This window comes from Anabrus simplex, chromosome 3 (assembly GCF_040414725.1).
Source record: "Anabrus simplex isolate iqAnaSimp1 chromosome 3, ASM4041472v1, whole genome shotgun sequence".
Taxonomy (NCBI): Eukaryota; Metazoa; Arthropoda; class Insecta; order Orthoptera; family Tettigoniidae; genus Anabrus; species Anabrus simplex.
Genome location: NC_090267.1, coordinates 32,860,828 through 32,877,276, shown reverse-complemented (window position 1 = coordinate 32,877,276; position 16,449 = coordinate 32,860,828). Strand labels below are relative to the sequence as shown.

The 16,449-nt window shown below is 38.8% G+C and overlaps 1 protein-coding gene across 2 annotated transcripts in view; it reads left to right on the top strand.

Annotated features, from left to right (window-relative positions):
• The window catches only part of LOC136865944 (uncharacterized), a 142,013-nt gene that overhangs the window by 74,908 nt on the left and 50,656 nt on the right, over nucleotides 1-16,449 (top strand). For both annotated transcript variants that reach the window (XM_067142505.2, XM_067142504.2), the window contains exon 8: nucleotides 12,521-12,644. In XM_067142505.2, coding sequence (XP_066998606.1) covers nucleotides 12,521-12,644 — 124 coding nt within the window. The remainder of the gene's footprint in view (nucleotides 1-12,520; nucleotides 12,645-16,449) is intronic.

Below are 16,449 nucleotides of genomic sequence, written 5' to 3'. Positions count from 1 at the left end.
GGAGATGCTTGCTATTACTACTCAAAGTATTCATGAACCCACTGGGCGAATTGGCCATGCCGTTAGGGGTGCACAGCTGAGCTTGAATCTGGGAGATAGTGGGTTCGAACCCTATTGGCACTGTGCTTTCCCATTTTCACACCACGCAAATGCTGGGGCTGTACCTTAGTTAAGGCCACGGCTGCTTCCTTCCCACTCCTAGGCCTTTCTTATCCCATCACCACCATAAGACCTATCTGTGTCGATGCGACATAAAGCAAATTGTAAAAAAATGAAAATAAAATTAAAAAAAAATAATTCATGATCCTTTCTTCAGCTGGCAGTATCCATATTATAGTCTGCGAGTACTATTAAACTTACACTTCATTACTCTTCGCTTCTCGATCCCTGCAGTTTGATTACATGGAAGAAAGAAGATACAGAGACTTTATATTAATATAAAATGAACCCCCTGTGGGTGGGGGACGCAGACGAAGAATAAACCCACGGTATCCCCTGCCTGTTGTAAGAGGCGAGTAAAAGGGGCGACCAAGGGATGATTGTATTAGAACCATGAAACTACTTGTGATTAGTACCATCACGTGCGGAACACGATGGGTCACCTTTACTTGCGAGTAGTACCTCTATGTTAGGTGAAATGAAATGGCATATGGCTTTTAGTGCCGGGAGTGTCCGAGGACAAGTTCGGCTTGCCAGATGTAGGTCTTTTTGATTTGACTCCTGTAGGCGACCTGCGCGTTGTGATGAGAATGAAATGATGATGAAGACAATACATATACCCAGGCCCCTTGCCATCAGAATTAACCAATTATGGTTAAAATTCCAGATGCTGCCGGGAATTGAACCCGGAACCCCTGTGACCAAAGGACAGCATACTAACCATTTAGCCATGGAGCCGGACACTCTGTTACGTACACAATAGTTTCGTGATTATTAGCAGTAGAGAGTGGTTCACTGTGGGTTTCCACTACTCGTGATTAGTACCATAGTGAGAAATACCACGGGTTTGGGCGTTGCCTGTGATTACTACCCACTATATGAGGAACCCCACGGGAATACTGGCTCCTGTGATTAGTACACCTAGGTGTGGACCACCATGGGTTTGCATTCCTATGAGTGGCGCCATTATGTGAGAAACACCATAGGTCTGCATTACCTGTGCGATGTACAATACTTGTGAGTAGTACCATAATATATGGAACACCAAGTCTGCGCTACTTTTGATTAGTACCACAACATGACAAATACCATGGTTCTGCTTTACTAGCATTTCATTCTTCATCACATTTTTTATTCTGGTCACTGGATGATTTTGAACTTTCAGTTTGTCATTACATTTCGTACCATTAGGGGCCGATGACCTAGAAGTTAGGCCGCTTTAAACAAGCATCATCATCAATATAAAATGATGGTATGAGCAGGTACGCTTGTCAGTGCTGGCACAGCTGGCTGTATTCCAAACCAAACTGCCAACACTCCATGATATCTATCGGCCACTTTTAGAGTTGATAACAGTCTGCTGCTAACTTATACTATCTGTTGGCCATGTTAAGAGTTACATAATGATACTGCATGTAAGTCACACAACAGTGAAGACATAGTTCCTAAATTTAAAATAATGTTGTATGAATTGTGCGTGTGTGTGTCTTTAAATACTTGCAAATGACATTATTATTGTGGACCCCTTAAAATATTGTCATGCCCCCCCTTCCCCCCTAGGGGCCGCGGGACCTTAGTTTGGGGAATCGCTCCTTTAGTCCAATTTGTTGCAAGTTAGTTTTTGAAGGGTAAAGTGCCTCTGATTTAATCACTGTTATGTAATGTTGAACCTTACTGTTCCACAAGAGGCATTACTTGTTGTAAACACTTTTTTGTCAATTGGAAAGCTATTTTCATCTTCTGAATTGTTGATAATATTATGGATTTCTTTTCTTTACTATTCTCTGTGATCCATTCATGTAATTTTTAAATTCCTTCACTCTGGAGATTATATTAGTACCAATGTTACCAAGCGAGTTGGCTGTGCAGTTACGGTTGTGCAGCTGTGAGCTTGCATTTGGGAGATGGTCGGTTCGAATTTCACCATTGGCAGTATGCTGTGATGTACACATATTTTGCACTTACCTCTGCATCTATCTACATCCCTTACCGTTACCGGTCGACTTCTTACTGGCCGCAATCTTGGCCGATTAGCCGACTCCCCACCCCATTATGTCAGTTTTTTTAAAAGTTAATATCCCATAGCTTCTCGAAGCAGCTCCCTTGCTTATAAATACATTGCTCCTGCCATCCTTGGCAGGTTGAACTGAGACTATATTTCTGGCTGGATGCACGACCACACTACCATTAGCTGGACAGAGCTGGCTGGCTCTTTGGTCCATGGAATTCTACCTTCTTTTCAGGTGAGATAATCGAGAAACACTGTGTGTAACTTTCACTTTTCATCCATCTTTTCTTCGGCAGACTGACATTTCTTCGGCAGACTGACAGGATTTGGGGGAGTTGATCATCTGGTGTGGCTATAATTCAACTTTTTTTAAAATGCTATCTTGCTGCGGGTAAATGCAGGACAGTAATTCTGTTTCATTATATATCCCTGGACAATCATGTTATATGGGAACTTTTATGTGTGTGAACTCTTCTCTGGTGCATCGAGTAACTAAAATTTTCTAATCGTGTCTCTTGGACTCCTACATTCCTTCCTTACCCACCTTGTTTCACTATATTTGTGTACACTGTTTGGTGTTTATCTGCATACTATAGGTATGACCACTCGGATTGTTGTTATTGCATCTAAAACAGACATTTTTTACTATCATGTTGATAATCTTTATGTAAATTTGTTACAAACTGTTACTTGGTAAAAACTTTTCCTGTTGGAAATAGGTTAGCTTGGCAGTGATGTTATACACTTACTTATTTGTCTTCTTACTTACAACAGCTTAATGTTGTTAAATCATGTACTTGTTCACTTTTTTTTTTGGTCTAAATTTTTGTACGCTTTAATACCTCCTTGGAGGAATATTTATCCTGTTAACTTCTTTTGAAAACCTTTCTATCATGTGGGCCAAGCATTTAATCTAAAAATGGGGCAGTGTCCCACTTGGAGTTTACATTAAGAAAGCATGCAAATCTAAGAAAAAGGAGACGAGCTCCTTGACTAAGTGGTATGTGATAAAGATGTTGGTTCCCATAGGAAACCTGAAATATTTGTTCCAAATGAGTAAATTTGTAATACCAATATAGTTGGTCTTATAAATGGTATGTTCCAAGCTGTCAGTGGAGAGATGGCGTGGAATGACATTAGTTCACGAATAAGTTTGAGTTGTGATGATAATAGTAATAATAATAATAATAATAATAATCATCGTATGGCCTCAGCTACCGTGTGCAGACATTTCAAGTTGACGCCATCTGGCTGTCTACTCGTCAGTTTCGATGTTCCGTTTTACTCTAGGCCGACTAGGTGCCAGACCGAGTAAAGCGAAACTCTCTTGGGCATCTATGGCTGAGATTTAATTAATTTTATTACAAGTAATGAAAATCATTTTATTTTCCGTATTGAAAGAATCTCAATAATAATATAAGAAAATTTATTGGACTCCAACCTATTCAATACATTACAGGATGTTAACATTTTTAGTTAAACATCGTTAAAATGGAGACATGTTTCGCCCCCTATGTGGGGCATCATCAGTCATATCAAAGCACCTCAAAATTACACCAGACATCTAGTTGGGACTTATGAACATGATATGTGAGAGAGAGTACATTAAAAAACACTTACAAGGTCTTATCTTAAACGAAATAACAAATTGACTAGTTACACATAACATAACATTAAAACGAGGCCATCACATGTACAGTATAAACAATGAAGGTAATTAAAGTCTATTTGATGTTGAGTTCGAAGGTAGTTTTACGTAGTATATACAAATGTTGGAAAATAAAATACAATTTACAATTACTGTACACTTATTTATAATTGTTTAAAATTGCTGAGGAGAAATATTCCAAATTTGTCTATTTGTGATTTTGGCTCCAACAAAATAATTTGCCCAAGGATTCATGAGGTAGTCACCTCCATTGGTCACTCTCTATATGGATGAAGTGCCTAGCGCAAGTGAACTGCAGTTTTATTGATTATAAAATGAGGCTGTGCTAAGACAGAATTGAACAACAATGGCTTCAAATGAAGACAGTTAAAATGTCATTGGATTCTTCCTACTTAATTAGAGGTTTGTGTATATTTTTGTTGTTGAAGTGTAGAAAGTCAGTTGTTGGTTGAATGGGCATCGGTCAAAAACGTTGTGCAGTGTAATCGGTGTTTGAGCTGTCTTACAATAGCGGAAGTCAAATCCAACATAAATAAACAAATTCCCTTCGACAGACAAAATGACATGAGATGTGAGATAAAAAAGAAATGACCCACCCTTGTAAAAGAAGTTTCCAACATCAATAATTTCACCGTTCTCAAGCAAACCCACAAATTAAGAAAAAAGGTAGACACCAATAATGTTATAGTAACGAAAGCCAACAAAGGCAATACCGTAGTCCTAATGAATAAACACGACTACATCCAAATAAACAGAGGATTTCTTTTCCGATAATTCTTACTCAATAATTTCTAAAGATCCCATCTTAAAAACTCGGCGTAATTTGAAAACACTCCTAAAAAATTCATCCTTTTTATTTAACGAACACGAACATCAAAAACTCAACGTGAATCCCAAATTACCCACTGTCAGATCCTTGCGAAAAATACATAAAAATGACGTTTCCATTCGACCCATCATAAATAGCCGAAACAGTCCAACGTACAAAACGTCACAATTCCTCAAGAAACATTTCACAATAAACACCCTATAAAAAACTCAATAGAACTATGCGAAACCTTAAATAAATTTAATTTGCAGCCTAACCACATAATGTGTTCATTTGACATTACCAACATGTTCTCGAACATTCCCGCTAAGAAAACTATCAAAATCATACGAACTAATCTTTCAAAACACAGCACCTTAAGTCTGTTAGAAATAGAAGAATGCTTAAAATTACTAACCTTTGTTCTTCATAACAATTATTTTATGTTCAACAATAAGATATATAAACAAGAAGGTCTAGCCTTGGGTGATCCCATTTCGGGAATACTCGCCAAAATTTACATGGACAACCTCGAAAATAGTAAAATAACAAACAGCATTAATGGTTTGTGTCTTTGGCTATGCTATGTCGATGACACATTAGCAATAATAGACAAAAGTTGCAACAATAGTGAAGACATACTAACTTACTTAAACAGCCTTAACAATTGCATCACGTTTAATAAAGAAGATGAGGACAATAATTTCATCAATTTTTTAGACATTACAATCACCAGGACTTTAAACAATTTCGATTTCCAAATTCACAGAAAACCTTCATTCATTCCCACAACCATAAAACAAAATTCTCTTCACCCACAATCGCACAAACAAGCCTCATTTTACAGTTTAGTGTACAGAGCGTTAAAAATTCCCATGTCAACCGTTAACTTAAAAAAAGAAATAAATACCATAAAAGAAATAGCTGTTTTCAATGGATACAATCCCTCAATCATACAGAAAATAATCAATAAAGTGAAATTGAAATTGGCCATGAACCTCTCCCCAATGAAAATAAATAAGCCTAAATACGCATCTTTCACCTACATTAACCCCATCATTAGAGGCACGACTTTTTCGCATTAACGATAAACGTGACAAAAAATCTTTTGAAGCGAGTTTGCGATATCTTTATGAATCATGTGTTTCTGGTTAAGAAAATATGGATATTATGTTCGCGAATTAAAGCGATAAGGCCATTTTAAAGCGAAATTGAATTATTTAGCCATAAGCGTGATATTACAGCGAAATCTGTAGTGAATAACGAACTTGACATTTTGTTCCAAGATTATGTATGAAAAGAAAAGGAAGAGCGAACAAAGATTCATCAACAGGAAAGAATTATGTTGTCATTAATGTTCTGGAAAATCTCTTTAAGACATGGCATCAAAGAAAAGGGGTGGGCTCCATGCTTCTTGCCAAACGAAATCTTTGGAATGTTGTTCTTGTGGTGACTGGTAATCCCACCCCGGCATGTCTCCTCACGGCATTGTGCAATCCTGGAATCCCTAATGACGTCTACAAGCAGCACAATTGTCTGGTGTACTTCGGCTTCGTGGTCAGGTAAAATTAAGAAAGTGATCACAGACAGTAGTGAAGATGGGTCGCTCGACAAGTGTTGCGTTGCACAGCAGAGCTAAACAGTTTGTGAGTGAAGGTTTATACGTTTCGGAAAGCAATATTTTAATGTGTAAATTTTGTAATGTTCGTATTGAGTGGGAGAAAAAAGATATTGTCTCAAAACAATGTTTTAAAAATAAGGAACATTCAGAATGTAAATTTAGCACTCCAACTGTGAAACGGCAGGCAACAATAGAACTCTCATTAGATATGCAAAAGAAAGCTAAGAGTTAAAAAGTAGAATTCATTCACGAAACGACAGCGATGCTACTCAAAGCCAACATCCCGCTGGAGAAGGTAGACGACCCTGCAGTCCGGAAATGGCTTCAAAATTATGTACCAGGTATATACATTCTATCAAATAAACCTCCAGAATCAACGATCAGTGATAGTAATGAAACATTTAGTGATTAAATTTAGAATTTCATTAAAGCGAAATTAAAGCGATATGGCAATATCTATTTAGCAAAATAACATGAAAATTAGTATCCTTCTCGCGAAATCGTTCAAAAATTAATGCGAAAAAATCATGCCTCTACCCATCATACATCAAATCGCTATCCCTTTAAAGAAACATGATATTAAGATAGCCTATAAGACCCATAATTCTAATCAAAAGCTATTCTTCAACCACAATAGGATAAACTCAGACAACAACAAATTTTCGGGCTCTGGCATTTATAGACTGAAATGTGCTGAGTGTAACAGTTCATATATCGTCAAACTGGTAGAAATTTTGCAACTAGATAAGCAGAACATTTCAATGCCCAAAAGCACAATAAACACTCAGCCATGAGCATCCATATGAAAGACACTGGACATAGTTTTACTACAATCGAACAGGATCTCCAAATTTTAAAAAGACTAGATAAAGGCAAACTCATGACCGAGTTCGAAAATTTGTACATTTTTTTGGACCAAAAATATAATAAAAATAAAAATTGAAATGATCCAATAGACAACCGAAGCCCTCTTTATGAACAATTAATATTTTCGCTCAATAGGTTAAATCTGAAAGACAAAAGATTTGTTAACGTCCTCAAAACAAGCTCTCCAAGCACCCCCACTAAGCCATTCAACTCATCGCGCCCTTATTCTCCCTCCAATACATACAACTCCTCCCCAAGTGCCAATCACATGCCCACAGCCCCGCTTTCTCAAATCCACTCCCCTCTAAGACGTCACACGTACAACACGAGGAGCAGGACATCAGCGACAGCCAGTGCTCCACAAACCTCCTAGCAATTAGGTAACAGCTCAACAGCTTTTAAGATAAGCTTCTGGTTTTCCGTGGTTTCCCATTTTCACACCAGGCAAATGCTGGGGCTGTACCTTAATTAAGGCCACGGCCGCTTCCTTCCAACTCCTAGGCCTTTCCTATCCCATCGTCGCCATAAGACCTATCTGTGTCGGTGCGACGTAAAGCCCCTAGCAAAAAAAAAAAAAAAAGATAAGCTTCAACTTTCACATTCATTTCTCAACGATTCCCCCACCCCCCTCTTTTCATCTCTTTTTCCGTCATTTCACTTAACTAATTAAAGACAAATCTTCCATTTCAGATTCCCTCATACGTAAGACAGCTCAAACACCGATTGCACTGCACAACGTTTTCGACCGTTGTCCATTCAACCAACAACTGACTTTCTACACTTCAACAACAAAAATATACGCAAACCTCTAATTAAGTAGGAAGAATCCAATGACATTTTAACTGTCTTCATTTGAAGCCATTGTTGTTCAATTCTGTCTTAGCACAGCCTCATTTTATAATCAATAAAACTGCAGTTCACTTGCGCTAGGCACTTCATCCATATAGAGAGTGACCAACGGAGATGACTACCTCATGAATCCTTGGGCAAATTATTTTGTTGGAGCCAAAATCACAAATAGACAAATTTGGAATGTTTCTCCTCAGCAATTTTAAACAATTATAAATAAGTGTACAGTAATTGTAAATTGTATTTTATTTTCCAACATTTGTATATACTACGTAAAACTACCTTCGAACTCAACATCAAATAGACTTTAATTACCTTCATTGTTTATACTGTACATGTGATGGCCTCGTTTTAATGTTAAGAACCACTAACGTATTTTACTATGTGTAACTAGTCAATTTGTTATTTCGTTTAAGATAAGACCTTGTAAGTGTTTTTTAATGTACTCTCTCTCACATATCATGTTCATAAGTCCCAACCAGATGTCTGGTGTAATTTTGAGGTGCTTTGATATGACTGATGATGCCCCACATAGGGGGCGAAACATGTCTCCATTTTAACGATGTTTAACTGTAATGTATTGAATAGGTTGGAATCCAGTAAATTTTCTTATATTATTATTAATTAATTTTGTGGGGTAAACATCAAATGTGTCACCAGAGATCTTTTACATGCCGACATCGTACGGCATGGAGTGTCAAATGGACTTTTTTCCGCCCTTCAAACATCCGACTACCTCTGCCGGGTTTGAACCCGCTATCTTGGGATCCGGAGGCCGACACTCTACCACTGATCCACAGAGGCAGTAAGTTTGTCTTTAAATGTAGGAAGGATTACAGTATGAAGATAAATTTGGAATTCAAGAGGACAAATTGGGGCCGATATTTGTTTATAGGAGGGGGAGTTAGGGATTGGAATAACTTACCAAGGGAGATATTCGATAAATTTCCAATTTCTTTGAAATCATTTAAGAAAAGGCTAGGAAAAAACAGATAGTGAATTTCTGCCACCTGGGCATCTGCCCTAAATTCAGATCAGTATTGATTGATTGATTGATTGATTGATTGATTGATTGATTGAATGTGCTGCAGCAAAAGTAGATGTTATTTTCAAAATTTTCTTATGTTTGATATTTGTTACATTTTACAGTCACTGATCCCTCTAATGATTTGGGGCCTATGATTTTTGGCATTCCACTGCACATGTTAAAATGAACTTCTGTTGCTTTAGCAGAATCTTTTTTCTGTCATTCCACCGAAACTAGGAGTAAAGCACGTTGCCATTTAGGCATAAGTTTGAAGTAAGCCCTTAGAGAATGTATGAATTATTTTCCCATTTCTTAGACCAGTGTTACAGCAGCCCTAAAGATGGTTTTCTATGGTTTCCCTTTTTTACACCATACAAATGCTGGAGCTGTACTTTAATTAAAGCCATGGCTACTACCTTCCCAATCCTAGCCCTTTCCAATCCTAACATCATCTGAAACCTTCGATGCCTTTGTGCAATGTAAAATCAGTAGCAAAAAAATTAGAGTAAATACCAATGTCAGTTTTCTGCTACGCAGTTTTGATGTCATCATAAATTTTATTTAGTTTTTTCGCATGATATTTGATGTCCAGTTTTTTTGCTGTTTTTAGTATAGTGAGTTGTTTATGATCATCTGGAATGTTTTTGGCAATTAGTGCCATATCATCAACAAAGGCTAGATGTTGCACATGTTTTTCTCCATTCTCTGGCCACTCAAGAGCACAATTGAAAACTTGTGGAGGGAGCACAATAATAATTATTAATGTCGTATGGTCCACCTTTTTCAATACTATATTATACAATATTATTGAACTACATTACTGTCATGAATTACATGAAGTTAATAACTATTATTGTGATCACAATTCAATACGGATCAAAACCATGAAGTTTCTATCGTATGATTAGTGGAGGGAGTCCGTCCCCTTGTTGGACTCCTGTGCTGTTTGATATTTGTGACTGAATTCACCCATAAACATTGTCTTAGCTATTGTTTCAGTGAGGGTTTCCATGATAATATTTCTTGTTTTAAGATCAAGTCCAAATTCTTTAAAGACATTGAGAAGTAATCTGTGATCTACTTTGTCATATGCCTAGGTTTCTTCTAATTATACTATTCTTGATCATTATCAACCACCTTAGTCGGGGTCTCCACCGGGCTGAGTGGCTCAGACGGTTGAGGCGCAGGCCTTCTGACCCCAACTTGGCAGGTTCGATCCTGGTTCAGTCCGGTGGTATTTGAAGGTGCTGAAATACGTCAGCCTCATGTCGGTAGCTTTACTGGCACGTGAAATAACTCCTGCGGGACTAATTTCTGGGACCTCGGCATCTCCGAAAACCTAAAAATTAATTAGTGGTATGTAGTCTTGGTCTCCTTCTCGCCTTCCCTCCTCCTGTCTGGATCTCAATCATCTGCTTTGGCCTCCTTCCCTCTTCCATCCTTTTAACATGTCCAAACCATCTAAGTTTATCCCTCTCCACTCTGTTGTAAACCTTTCCACTCTGATTTCCCCACTGATGTTCTCATTTCTTACTCTGTCCTTCCCTGTTTTCTTCTTTTTTAAGACAGCATAGGATCACTTTAGTCAGTCCATCATTCAGGTCTCTTTGAAGGGATTGTTCGGGCTTTGTGGTCCTTCCAGTACTTCTTCAGACGCTCCGATCTTTGTGCCCTTTCCTCAGTTGAAAATGTGTGTGTTGTTGGTTTGTTTCGTGTAAGGGTAAAGCGGATGTTTGTATTCTTGAGTTTTGTATTCAGATTTATCTTATTTGTGGTGTCTTCTGTTGTAAGGCCTATTTCCTTCAGATCCTCTTACTTCTTTGATCCATTTACATCCTGTTGTGGTATTTTTTGAGACGAGATTGTGTTGTACTAGTTGTTTCATAAGTCTCGAATCCTCTCATTCTCATATGTCCAAAGAATTCCAATCTCCTCTTATGCATAGTATCTGTAATGGGTTCTAGTCCCGATTTTCAGTGTAATGAGATTAATCACATTATGTCAGAGAGGATGGTCAACAAGGGCATTTGCTCGACATGCGGGACATAATCAAAGTTATGTGGTTCAAACGTAGAAGCAGTACGGGGAGACAGGAACTGTTGATGACTGCCGAACTTTGCGTGTGTTGTGCTACTCTTCAGAAGATTGCGCCTTACTTCATATAAATGACTGACCTTCTACATCTTGATTTTACGATTTAAAATTGTGTAGTGCTAATCCCCATTATCTTATATTGCTTCTTCAACTGTTTTTGTGAAAGACTCATCCTTTAATTTCTTGTTTTCCTATGCATTGTTTTCGTTTTTTTTTTCGGGTGATGATGACCCAGATTGGGGTCAAAACCGGTACCGCTTCCGCTTATAATTAAATAAGAATGTAACACTACATTTTTTATTGTATTGCATAGATTGAACTACGTTATTTGTTATTTCAATTTAATTGCCTCACATGGGTCGTCCAAGGGCTTCGACTGCAGACAACCGTTCCCTCCAAATTTCAGATTGGAGGGACCCTGAATGCATTGCCACCATGTTGTATAATGGTCTTTGGACAGCCACAGATCACTACGTTTCAACTCAAACTGTGCAAAATAGGTTGCGTGAGGCACGACTTCACTCTCAGTGCCCATGGCGAGGCCCAGCTCTCAAACCTAGACATCAAGGGGCAAGTTGCAGATGGACCCAACATTATATGCTGAACGGTCTCTTCAGAATTGGCAGAAAAGTTCTTTTACCGACCAGTGTCACATAAGCGTTATTCCTGATTATGGTTGACAATGTGCTTGGAAGCAATTTGGTCAGGCCTCACGTCTCAGACACACTATCCAGCATGTGCAGCGAGGTGATGGTTCCGTAATGTTTTGGGGTGACATTATGTTGAACCACCGTACTTCACTCCTAATGATCCAGAGCAGTGTTACAGGGACAGCATCCTCCAACCGATAGTGACACCATATCACCAGTATCTTGGAGGAAATTTGTCTTAATGGACAATAATGACTAATGACTTCCATTGTGAACATGATATTCATTAACTAGGGTGGCCACCATGTTTTCCAGACATGAACCCTATTGAACTTGGCTGGTATAAATTAAAGAGGGTTGTTTATGGATGCTGTGACCCACCAACCACTCTGCGAGATCTACGCTGAATCACAATTGAGGAGTGGGAAAGTTTAGACCGACATTACCATGATAAACTGTAAGACAGTATGCCAAGATGAAATCAGGAATGCATCAATGCAGGGGGACATGTTACTCAGTCCTTAAAGGTACTGGTGTGTGCTGTATTATTGTGTATGTTCTAATTTGTTGTTTTGTTGGGTAATAAATGACCATGGTATGGTACCTCTGTTTGCCTGTGTCTTTTTTTATGAGATAGTAACTCTTTTTTCTGAGGTGATGAAAAACGTTTTTGATGTGTGTATTATCATGTAAGGGTAGGTCTGGTCCTGTAGCTCTGAGAGGAAACTGAAAGATGTTACATTCTTTTAATGCTATTTCTGCTTTCAGTGAGTCAACCTGCCAGTCAGTCTCACATGACTATGCTTCTCTTGGTGAGATCTGTAGTTGGAGAAACCTTCGCTCCCTTTCTTTGGAATATCTTGGGGTGCCCGTTACAAGTATTTTGGTCAAGGTAAATACCAATATTTTATCCTCTTTTATCATTCAAGATATTATGCAGCAGTACTTATTTACAGAAATTGGATAGATATGGGAGTGGACTGAATTGCTATGGACATTTAAAAAAAAAAAGAACTGAGCCCTACACTGCTGATAAATATTGTTGATCACATAATATAATACAGCTTGAATGGACTAACCACTTCGCTCCAAACTGGAAAGTTCTGGGTTTGAATCCTGGTGTTATCTCCTACGCTGCAGTGCTATCACATTTAATTACCTCTTTGTAATGTAACATGCAACAAGGAACAGATAATCCTGCAGTTTTGTCCCTCAAAGCAACCACCACCACCGCCTGGCCTGGCCTGGCCTGGCCTGGCCACTGTGGGAAGTCATTGTTCCCAAAGTAAACATTTTTATATTTTGACATAAAATTGTAAACTTGGGTATGGTGCCAGTGCTGGCCCCACAATGTAGGGGTGATGCCTGCCTCTTACCCTGAGATCCCGGCTTTGATTCCCGGCCAGGTCAGGGATATTTACCTGCATCTGAGGGCAGGTTCAAGGTCCACTCAGCCTATGTGATTGCAATTGAGGAGCTATCTGACGGATGAGATGGCGGCCCCGGTGTAGAAAGCCAAGAATAACGGCCAAGGAGATTCATTGTGCTGACCACATGACACCTCATAATCTGCAGGCCTTCGAGCTGAGCAGAGGTCGCTTGGTAGGCCATGGCCTTTCGGGGCTGTTGCACCATGGTTTGGTTTTATGATGCCAGTATTTAAGAATGATTGTTGTTGTTATTATTATTATTATTATTATTATTATTATTATTATTATTATTATTATTATTATTATTATTATTATTATCTATGGAACATGGCCACAATATCATGGACGTGGAGTGCACGCATGATACATGCAATAGTATTATTGAGCGAAATGCAAAAACGAATTTGAGGCTTGATATCAATGAAAAAATTATGGAGGATATGTTAAAAGAGGAAGAACAACTGGAAATCACCAGGGGCCTGTTGAAAAGTATTCTTGCAATTCAGCAGAAAAATATGAATATGGAAATTCAGCAACATTTAAAGAAATTGGAGGAAGCCCTAGATGCGGGATCTACGCACAGAAAAGCTTGGAAAGCAACTAGAGCATTAATGCAAAAGGATTTGCCCATTCAGAGAAGGTAGAACAGAACACCACAAACAGAAATGTAGAACAGGATAAATGGGAAATAGCGTTATCCAATAAGAAGAGGAAACAGAGGCAGAAGAAGACAGATGAAGATGAAGGTACTCAACCTGAACCAGTATCTGAAACTGTTAAAAAGAACGAGCCTCGGAAATGTTCAACTATAAGAAGCCGACCAGAAGCCGTACTTATCAAACCTATGAATGGCAAGACTTTTACAGATATTGTGAAGGATATCCGCAGCAAGGTGATGGCGCTGGTTTAGATCAATCAGGAAAATTATATCTGGAGCGGTTCTTCTTGAATTTAATAAGGCCACAGAAAAGGAGAACAGAGAAAATTTTAATAAATCACTTAAAGGTGCTCTTAGACATGACGGCGAAGTAAAGGTATTGATGCCTAGAACTACATTGGAAATTCGGGATATGGACAGTACCACCACTATTTCCGACGTAGAGGAGGCTGTAAGATGAGACTTACAAAATCTTAATCAAGAATTGAAGGTCTCAATCACAAATCTGAACAGCAGGGGACAAAAACTCGCCATTGTGGAGGTAGAAGGTAGCGAGGCACAAAAGCCGTTAGACATAGGCGAAATTAAAGTAGGATGGCTATACTGCAGAGTAAGAAGGTGGGTGCTTTAGATGTCTGTCATATGGACATCAAGTACGAAACTGTAAAGGACTGGACAGAAGTAAACTCTGCTTTAAGTGCGGGGAAGCTGGTCACAAGGCAGTAGGATGCAAAACGAATCAACGATGCATAATTTGCACAGATATGGGCGTTGAAGAGTCAAAACGACATCATGCTCTTGGCTCAGGCAAGTGTATTGTGTTTCGTAAAGCACTAGAAAAGGCCAAAAAACAGTGGTGAATGGTACAGATCCTTCAAGCCAATATACACAGGAGTCTAACTGCCAATGATCTATTGACGCAGATGATGCAGATAGGAGCAGACATCTTGATTCTTAGTGAACAATATCAAGACAGAGATCAACCAGGTTGGTTTTCAGACAATCTAGGGACAGCTGCGATATGGGTACCAGACCTTGGAAAATATTCAGTTATAAATCAAGGATGCGGGGATGGGTTTGTCTGGGTCCAAGTTGAGAAGGTAATTTTTGTTAGCTGTTATTTTACCCCGAATGAGGCTATTTCTGACTTCCAGGTGAAACTAGATGGGCTTGAAGATACTCTGCAAGGGATGAACACTAACCTAGTTTTTGCTGGTAATTTTAATGCTCAAGCAGTGGAATGGAACATGCCCCAAACAGATTCTAGAGGGCGGCATACAATGGAGATGGCCGCCAGATTGGGATTAATGGTTATCAATGTTGGTAATGTGACAACCTTTCGGCGACCAGGATGTCAGGGAACTATACCAGATGTAACCTTTGCTTCTGAAGACATTGCGTCTAGGATAACTGAATGGCAAGTGATTGAAGAATATACTGGAAGCAATCATCAGTATATAACTTTTCGTGTACTTCAAGAAACTCCGCATCTAAGGATTACCACGTGCAAGCCAGAAAGATGGAACACTATGGATAGAGAAAATTTTCATGAAGTACTACAGAATGGAATGGATTGTATGACGGATACATGCCACAGAGGCAAAAGAAGCATAATTGCTAATAAATGCATGGAACACACCATGAGACTCCTTCAGCAAGCATGTGATGCATCAGTGACTAGAATCAAACAACGTAGAGGCAAGCGTACAACATATTGGTGGAATTAAGAAATTGGAGAGCTGAGGAAACATTGCCTGTGACTCAGACTAAGGACACAAAGAGCACGACACAATGATGAAGTTCTCTCAGTAGAGTATAAGACTATGAAAAAAAAAAAAACCCTGCGAAATACAATTAAAAAGAATATAAAGCCGACAAGTGGTGGGAAATATCTAAGGAAGTGGATGAAAATCCACTGGGAATTAGGGTATAAAATCATTATGAAGAAATTCAGGATGCTCCCAAGCCCGATCATGGATCCACACACCATGGAGGAAATAGTAGACACACTATTCCCAGATCATGCAGAGAAGATTGTTGATGAGGCTGAGAAAGAACTTGATAATGTACCACCTTTTACAACTGAAGAATTGGTAACAGCAATTAATTCCCTTAGAAATAAGAAAGCCCCTGGACCAGATGGTATTCCAGCGGAAGTACTAAAGTGGCAATTGAATTATTCCCTCAACTGCTGTTGAGAATGTATAATCATTGTTTGAAAGCAGGAATTTTTAGCTTTCGTTGGAAGATAGCTAGATTGGTTTTGATCAGTAAAGGGAAAACTGAGGGTTACAGACCTCTATGTATGCTGGACACTGCGAGGAAAGGTTTAAAGAAGCTACCACAACTGAGAATACTAGCAGCAGTTCGATTAGCTGGCGACCTATCTGACCAACAGCATGGATTTCGCAAAGGTCACTCAACGCTAGATGCTGTGAAGGAAGTGGTGAAGACAGCAGAACGAGCTCAAATGGGTAATCATTACTCTAGAAAGCTGACGCTTCTTGTGACTCTAGATGTTAAAAATGCTTTCAACTCAGCAAGATGGAGTGATATTTTGGAAGCTCTACAAGAAACTTTCAAGCTATCAGAATATCTCATGTACATAC